General features: G+C 33.2%; 1 protein-coding gene across 5 annotated transcripts in view; it reads left to right on the forward strand.

Moving 5' to 3' along the window:
- Positions 1-9752, forward strand: part of FAM172A (family with sequence similarity 172 member A) — a 427259-nt gene that overhangs the window by 166327 nt on the left and 251180 nt on the right. For all 5 annotated transcript variants that reach the window (XM_019516886.1, XM_019516889.1, XM_019516887.1 and 2 more), the window contains one exon: positions 9138-9356. In XM_019516886.1, the coding sequence (XP_019372431.1) occupies positions 9138-9356 (219 nt within the window). The remainder of the gene's footprint in view (positions 1-9137; positions 9357-9752) is intronic.

Consider the following 9752-nt stretch of genomic DNA (forward strand, 5'->3'; position numbering starts at 1 on the left):
TACTTCAGAGGCCTGTGTCACTGTGTTCATTAGTTTAAAATCCCCATTAACCCTTCCCTTCCACATAACACCACCATGAAACTCATTTAAGCATCAAAACGCTGATAAAAACACTTCATTTTGTCATTATACAAGCATTTTTAAAAGAAAGGAGATTTTAAAAAAGCCTATTATAATTTTAAAATATAAATACAAAGATAATTTATGGAGTGCTTTAACTTTTTGCCAGCTTTGAGTTATTAATGGATGAGATTACTGTATACTAGTTGTACATAAAAGTTGTACTGTTGCTTACTAGTGTGGGTTGCATGTATGTATAAAATGGTAAGTAGAGCAGAAAGAAATCTGCAAGTAACCTCTTAGGTAGGTCATGACAGATTTAAAAAATAGTAGTTTGTTGTAACTTGAAACACCTGTACATCTAAAAAAATAAAATCATTAGAGGATCCTAGGAGCAAAGGTTTCACCATCCTTTGATTTTAACACTTGGATTCTAGTGTATAACAGTGACTTGAGACATTTTGAACTTCAGATGTCGTGGAACCTTGTTTACAAAGTTTTGTCAATACTTGTCAGTGTCTTTGTATGTTCTCTGAAACTTTTGGGTTTGAGAAGTGATAACCTTTTAGGCAGCATAAGATCTCTCTTCACATAATATTAATTTGCAAAGTATTTGTTCCAATGATTTGTTGATATTTATATTTTGTTTTTCTTTGTGCGTTCTTGTGTGCAGTATATTATGTACGGAGGAAGAATTACTGGTAGTGATCAAAATACTCTTGCCGAAAAGTTTGTTTTAACTAATTTCATAAATCAGTTTTTATCAGCAGATAGCATTTTAAAAGAACATATTATCAGAATGTTTTTAAAAATATATATTTTATGTACACCAAAGGGTCACAGGTGGTAGAAAGATTTGTTACTATGAGGTACCATAGCATTTTGTGATTATAAAATTAATCTGTCTCTAAATCTGTTTAAAGAGTTTTTGCCATCTAATGAGCAATATAAATTATTAATATTTTCATGTTCTTAGGGACTTTCACAGCCATAATTTTACCAACACAGCTGTTTGACCCAGTGACATCATGTTTTGCATATTTTTGCATTTTAATGAGTTAGTCATTTAAAAGGTTACAAAGAAACCATAACTCATAAGTAATTAAATTATTTAGCAGAAGAAGTATAAGGAGGCCTTCTGACATAGGTCATTGTGGGATGGGAAGAGCAGATAAATATACTGAATTGCACCTGTTAGTTAGAGATAGGTATGAACCAGGCGCTTCACTCTTAGATTCCAAGTGATATATTTTTCTACTGAAAGTGACTGAATGTATATACATGCTAAAACAGTTGATTATTTTTTCATTCTGGTAGAGGAGCTTTTGATTATCCCTGCAAACAAAACTCAACAACAAGTGGGGGTTACCTTTCAAGATGTGGACAGGTTTAGGATTTTACAGAAGATGTTTGTGCAAGTGCATGATGTACTATCCCTTTAAATTATGGAACAAAGAGTCTGAGTATGGACATTCTACAAAATTGGTGTTTAATCTTATTCTATCATGGTATAATGCATATAAATGCTTGAAAATGAAAGGTGAACCAAGAGAGCTCACTAACTTAGATTGCTTTTCTGTGAGCTAAGCATGTTACAAAGCTAGACACGCCTCCATAGCCACTAAAATCTAATTATACATTTTTGTGCCATACAGGAACGTTAAAAAAAAACCAAATATATATAAAATGTATATAATTGGGTGTATGCAGTGTTAAGTCATAAATGGTAGTATAGAAGATATGTTGTGATATTCTGGTGAAGGAGGAAAAATGATTTGTAAACTTAATTTGGAATCAGAACTTAGACAGTTAAGTGATGAGTGCCCTGAAAATACTTTAGATAGGAAGGATCCAGGGACTTATGCAGTTTAATCCCAGCTCTGCTAACTCATTTCTGTGTAGCTTCTAGAAAGTCACTCACCCTTCCTTATATAGATATAAGAGATGGAGTAAACTGTTAATACTCAACAAGGTTTTTTTTCAAGTTAGTTGCTGTTCTTTTTGTAGCCCTGTGCTTTGAAAAAGGTAAAGTCCTTCATAAATGCTAAGTATATCTGTGTAACAGTGCTGTTAAAACCTTAGTAGACGTAGTTTCCTCAAGGTGAAATTGATTGCTTTATGCAGGACTTATCCAGGATCCATACCTCATTGAAGTCCTATCTGTGTTTTACAAAAGTAAGGGAATGAAATAGGTACATGGAGAAGGGAAAGAAGGCTCCAGGGTGCCTTTCCAGACAGAAGGTGTGTATACAACATCCAAATAGGATGCCAGTAAGAAGTCCTTTGGATCTGGCAAGAGGAGCATCTACTTGAACCTGGGCTTAAGTGAGTTGTGCAGAAGTCCCCAAAGGGATAGGAGAGGGGCAACAGGTATTATTCCATCCTGGTTAGTGCCTATGGAAAAGTTGTGTTGCAGCCCTTAAACTTGTCTCTTTGTTGCTGGAGTGAATCTTATCCCAGCTAGCCTTCTCAGAGCAATTACGCAAAGCCTGAATTTTTAATTTAGGATGTCTAGATGTAACTGAGGATTATTATACAAGAAACAGTGTTTTAATATACAAATAATTATATATTTCTTATTGAGTAAAACAATATTTTGTAGCAGTTTTGATATTTCACAAGTGTGTTGTTAAAAATTGATGTTGTACCCTAAAATAGAATGAAATGAGTTAGTGACTGAAAAAACACTGAAACTCCATATTAGAAATATTGTACGCAAGAAAAAAATCCTCAGAATAAGCCTTTTGTTTGCACATCGTACAGCAGTTAGGATTACACAGTCTGCACGTCGATGCAGTTAGTTTACTAGACAGAGGTAGATGTAGCTATCAAATGTTGCACTGTGAATTACCTGCCTTATAATAATCTGCGGTCTGAGCATGAAAGGTGTATTTTTTTATAATGTAGACTCAAAGTGCAGTAACAGGTTATTTATTTTTTAGTCTTGAACATAGTAATATTGTTTTTTTAATGGAGGTGCAGTAACACCAGATAAGCAAATACCAAAGAAAAACATATTAACTACATGATTTACTTTTTAACATAAGGGTAATATGAGGTAAAATAAGATGACTACAGTTCTAGATGTAAATAGATATAAACCAAACACAATGAAGACAGTCTTTAGAAGGTAGTATTCAGAAAGGAAATTAAGAGTTTATTATTCTTATAGCTCTAATATCCACTAAAAGTTAGTAACACAGCAGGTGACAGTATGGGTAAGTGTAAAGTGACAGTATGGGTAAGTGCAAAGTGAATGTTTTGAAATAAATAGCAGTTGGGTGACCTGGGATGTCAGGGCTCTAGACAAGGGTGTGTGTTTGTCAATATATCCTACATGTTTTACAGACTCCTCAGGGAACAGGGGAAGATACAATTTCACCTTTTCTGTGCCAAAACATTTTAATTATATCTTCTTCCAAGTACAGCGGTTCAGTAACCAAGGAGTTGACATTGATGCATGTGTTGATAAAGCTGCAAACATTCAAAATGAGATTAACAAAGATTTTGAGGAAAGGGTGACAGCTAATTTTGCACAGTATTCTGCATCTAATTCAGGTCACTGTAATGATAGAATATTTTATAACTGTTGTGTCATCCAGAGGGACTTTTATGATGCTTTGTGTTTGTGAGTATCTGTGTATGTGAGAAGTATAGTTCTTAATATATCATTCAAACAGGTTATAACTTTTTTATTGAACATCAGTTGGTTGTAGCCATAAACATTTCTACAAAAGCAAACTTTAGCATTTAGAAACAGTTTTATGTATAAACCAACTTTCATCAGTTATCTAATTCACCTTGATACATATGGACTTCAAGATATGAAACAGAACCAAACCTATTTTATGATATTGTTTACTATAAGCAAGATCAACCACCAAAAAGTTATATTAAAGGTATTTAAATAATCAAACTGTAGTTTCTTTATTTTGTGTGAGACCTTTTGAGAACATCTCAATGTATTTCTGTTCTATTCTCTTCTTTATTTGAAGGCAGCTGACATTCTTCTTTCACTTTTCTTTTTGTTTGTGAAATTTTCCTTTTTTTTTTATCCACTCACTTCTCCATCTGCTTTCACTTTTGTTTGCTTGGGCCGTCTCTCATCCCAACTTGATAATGAGGAATGCGGTGTGACCCTGACCTCTATCAGCCCATGCATGACCTTCTGACTCCCCCGCATAACCTTTGACCTTCTCTTTGACAGCTTGATTAATTACCCTGTGTTATGATTTATGAGTAAGTGCTATGTAAAAATAATAGACAACAGGTGGTCCTCTAAAAACTTTTTGTGGCATGTTTTCTTTTCCTGACTAACTTGATGAGCTATTTTAAGTTGGAAACTTGCTGGGACAATGTGTGTTTGGCAGTAACACGGCATTTTTACACACTTGGACACAGCACTGGAATTCAGGGAGCTAGGAGTTGAGGTGTAGCTGGGATGAAAATATTACAAAGTGTTAGCAGGGTGCAGTGCCAAAATGCACATTGGGTGGAAACACAAAACGGAGTCAACTGACATTTCAGGCGTTTCAGTCTCAGGTCACGTCTTGAGAAAATTGCTCAAATAATGGAGGGGGCATTTTTCAAGCTGAGCTGCATCTCCAACAGCTATGTTTACTTTAACGCTTCACTAGTGACTTCTGATTGGTTGTCATGACCTCATCCCACTGTTGCACCTAAGATGTTGCAACAGTGACATATATGTACCCTTCTCATGAAAAAGATGGGAAATAAACAGAACATACATCTTTCAAAAAGATGAATGGACCTTACTATGTCCATTTTAACCATGGATAGATATAGTTTAGAGATCTAAACACTTTGAATCACATTTCCCTTGAGGATTACTCTGATCATGTTGCAAACAATCTAAATAAAATTGTGGACTTAAAAAGCCAGATTGATAAAGCTTAGGAAAATGATCTCTTACAGACCCTTAGATTCAAGCCAAAAAGATAGTTACATAGGTCAAAAGATTCCACTCTAGCCCCTGACCTCTATGGTCACATATGGCATCCCATCTTTGTGGATTAATATGCAGGAGTGAATGTTTTCAGCTCATTATTCACTTGGCCAGGAACAAGATATTTTAAAAAGATTCAGAATATACCCCAAGTATTTTTAGTATATTATTGGGGATTAACCCTCTAAGTTATTGTGGATATAGGTACAATTTAAAAAATCTCACATAAAGTTCCAGTAAAGGACAGAAATACTCTTCCTATTTCAAACTGCTTTGTTTCATTGACCAGCGCGCTTCTCCATCAACATGGCTGTTGCTACAGAGGTTTCCTATTCATAATTCTATGTGCTTTTCAACACCTGTCTGCTTTAGCCTGCTTTCCAGTTGGCTATCATTTTCTAAATAAATGATAAATGAGCTATTATATATTTGTAATTGTATTTATAGACTTGAAACTAGAGCCTGCATAGTCTTCTTTTACCACTCTTAGACCTCTGGGAGTATTTGGGTTCATGGATTAGTAGTTCTTAATAAACCTATCCAAAACATTAGAATTTAGGAAAAATCCTATAATACTTTTATTTAAAGTTGCATATTTTCATGTGAAAGCATAATCTAAAGGATGAAGCTTACCTATCAATAACAGTTTTGATTATCACATCTAATCCTAGATGTATTACTGGACTGTGGAAATAAACTTGAACTTTTTTAACCACATGCGTATTTCTTCTCTGAGATATATTTGTATGCTGAGGTTGGTTTGTATCAATTAGTTGAATTATGAAGATTTGAGACAGAAAAATATTAAAATAGTTTAATCATAAATGAGTAAAAAAACAGTAGCTTGCAAAGTGTAAAATAACTTTTTAATGAGCAGAGAACTGGCTTCCTTTTGTACAGAGAGGAGAAAGAGAAAAAAACCACTCCATTATTATGTACATGGATAACATCTCTGATTTTTTACAAATAAAGACAGCCTCCTGGCACCGTGTGTTTATTTACAAGACAGTTCACCCATGTTCAATATTTTAATAACACTATATGCCCACTGTGGTTGAAAGTGAGATTAGCATCTACCTTTCTATTGATATTACTGTCAATGTAGGTTATACTCCAAAGAGAGCTTTTTAAACTGAACTAGTATTGGTTTGTCTTTGTTTTAAACACATTAGTTATTACAAGTTTTTAACATGAAGAGTACGGTTTATTATTATTGTTAGATAAAAACAGTTTTGTCTTTTAATGGCTTAAACTTTTATTTGTTTAGCTCTACGTTGTCTTGCACCCAGTACAATCCATAGGGTTTTGCGCGAGTCACTGGAGAGTATGGTCTTTTGTATTTAGTCATAATTTTCTGATTTCACTTTTTGGTTTGTATTTTAAAAACTGAGTCTTTGCAAAGTTTGATACTGCAGATCTATCCTCCTTATGATATAAATGTTTCAGACATTGAATGAAATCAGAACTCACATTGTTTTCATAGATAAGTCTTTACTGAAGGATAAGGATTACCTTTTGGTGCAGTAGGTTTGTATGGTTTAGGACAGGTAGATAGAGGTTAAATTCTGATGCAGTTGTGTTAGATTGCATTTCTACATTGTTTCATGTGCGCAGGCAATGTATGTTAAATCAGATGCTCATTCTGATGTCACAGCTTAGACTGAAGTGATCATGGAAAAAAGTAACCATAGGAAAATGAATATAGATAATACTTTTTATAAGCAAAATAATATTAGAATAGTATCTTCAAATAGTACATGTTGAGAGCTGAGGGACTTTTTTCAATTATCAATTAGTATAGCGATGATACAAAGAAATGCCTTCTACATTTGAAAAAAGTAAAAAAATATTAAAAGTGTAAAGGGAGATATGTTATGCAGCTTAAATCTAATTGATAAAAATCCTTTAATTGATTTACGTGGTAGTGAATTTGAAAATGGAATCATTTTTCATCTGTTGATGTCTCTGTGAAAAATTGACATTGTGTCCTCATAAAATTGGACAAATGAGTCATGTAATTTTCAGTTACATAATCAATAACTTAGACAAATTCTACTTCTTTGATGATTTATATGTCTGTTTGGTGGCCAGCTTAAAATGGACACAGGGTTTCAAATTTCAGTAACACTTCTGAAACCATAATAAATACATGAATTTTGCATTTGGCATTGTATAGAGACCAAAAAGAATCAATACACAGAATGTGTTCAAAATGAACAGGTCAAGAATATGAGCAGCAAACTACTCTATACTGCAGACTAAAATCACCAAAATACTTCATGTAATTAGTTTTGAAAACATAGTTATTTTTTACTACTATATAGTTAACATAGCATGAAAAATATTCTTTCATTTGATGTTCCTAATGTACTAATATTTTAACATAGGTTTATGGGCTAGATTTGTTTTAGATGTATAAATTTAATTTTTTAAGTTGTCTTTTTTCTGCAAGTATAGCACAGTATTCTTTTGTCCTGTTAGTTTTTATATGATTATTCCTATTATGGGATAGCTAAATTCCAAGATGTGCTGTCTTATTTTCTCTCTCTCTCTCTTTTTAAGTTCAATTCACTCAGTAGAGAGGGCAGGGAAGAAACATGACAGGAGACCACTTACTCATGGTACAGAATCTAGTAAGGAGGCAATTTTCTCTTTGGCCTATGGTGACCCTTTTTGACTATGTTCCTTACACCAGAGACAGTGTACTGAATGCCTCTATTTCACCCTGTTTAGCAGAGTGCAACAGTGTCCTTTAAGTTAGTTTTGGTGGGAGGAGAAGTTATAGCAGAAATTTGAGAAGGGCGTGAAAAGTTGTACAGGCACAAGGAAGAGGGGTAGGAACTTCCTTCAAATGTGATTTTAATAACTAGTCGAGTGTGTCCAACTGTAGAAAATCACCAAGTGACAATCTGTCTACCTGACAGTGATCACAATGCATTACAAGATTTTTGAATAGCTATACAGATTGGAATAAAGCAAGACCAAATAAAGTATCTTTTGTTGGTGTAGATTTGGTTTACTTTGGTCAGCTAGGTATGTAGACTTCTTTGATCTTTTCACTTGGTCAGAGTGAAAAAATTAGGGTTTAACTAAAAAAGGCTGAAATAATGATAGATAATTGAGAGAGAGTAATTTAAAAATATAATCTTTATTTCTGAAGTTTATTTCTCTAATGGACAGCTTGGGTTGAATTTGGAGCCTATAGAAACTTTATTTTTATGTTAAATCTTTGTCTGCTTCGCAGTATTTCCCAGCATTTAAAATGCTCTTATTCTCAAATATACAAAATCTGTTATTTTTAAATGATATGAAAACAAATAGATTCAGCATTTTATTTCTCTTAATATACATTCTTGTATCTTTCAACATTTTCATTTTGTGAGCGACAAAAATCCAGCTTAACATGACCTTTTACAAATCACAGGTTTCCTCTGGGTTTCCAGATCACAGTATGTAACTTAATCCCAATGAAGTTTTAAAACAGTTTTAAAGTGGTACTTAAAAGCCATTTTACTCTAACAGAGTTGACTTGTAAGCAGTATCACTGAATCTGAGTTGATATTGATTCATTGTTACTAACGCTATCAGTTTATGCATTGTATGCTGGTGGTCAGCTATACAAAAGAGGGCTGCTATTTTAAGCTGCATTGAATAGTTTCCGGAGAATTTGTTTAAAAAAAAAAATCTTCCTATTATAAAAGTTTTATTGGCTGGATATAAAGTTTTATGCTCAGCATTTATGCGGTGTTCTTAACATCTTTTGTTTTTAGTTCCAGTACTTTCTGAAAAAATCTTATGAGATAACATTTGATTGTAAATGTAAAGCTAATACCAACACATATTTAAAAGTATTTTGAATGTAAAACCAGTTCATACAAATAAAAACAGAGAAAGAGGCATGTACAAATGCCACCGATGGATAGTTATCCCTTCAATTACAAAAATGAAATACAATGCTTCTTAAAATATTACCATTGGAACTGTGTTCTTGGTCTACTTTATAAATCACTTACATTTATTAAATGAAGAATGGTAAAATAAATTGAAAGCAAATTCAAAGACTAAATCTTTCCTTTCATATTCTTTCTTTTTTTCTTCTTTTCCAAAACAGGAAGGCTATGGAGTAATAGTACTGAATCCCAATGAGAACTATATTGAAGTAGAAAAGACAAAAGCCCAAGTACAGCAGTCTTCTGATAGCTCAGATGAACCTGCAGAAAAGAGAGAAAGAAAAGATAAAATCCAAAAGGAAACAAAGAAGCGACGTGACTTCTACGAAAAGTATCGGAACCCGCAAAAAGAAAAAGAAACTGTGCAGTTGTATATCAGAGTAAGTTCATTTTAACATAGCTTGTGCCCTTATTTGGTAAATTATGTTTTGGATTCATAATTAATGGAGATATTTAAATTAATAAATGCTATGCTTTTCTTTTAAAAAGATAGAGAAACCTCAATCACTTATACCACCTTCAAGAGTTTGTTCAAAGTGAGGGACTGTTCCTTCTATTGATATTTTTTGTCATTTATTGAATGTGAAGTTTTGAAAATGTTACAAAACGTTCCTTTCAGATTTCAAAATGGAACTTCAAATAACCCACAGAGGAGCAAACTGGATGTTACCAGACAAACTCTAATTTAAAGAAGTCTTTGTAAAATGATTTTATAAGTCTGTGTGTACATAAGAAGCACTGTCTAGTACAGCTTAGGAAAAATATAAGTTTCCATG

The sequence above is a fragment of the Gavialis gangeticus genome, unplaced genomic scaffold (assembly GCF_001723915.1).
Source record: "Gavialis gangeticus isolate Ggan-Ray unplaced genomic scaffold, GavGan_comp1, whole genome shotgun sequence".
In the NCBI taxonomy this organism is placed as follows: Eukaryota; Metazoa; Chordata; order Crocodylia; family Gavialidae; genus Gavialis; species Gavialis gangeticus.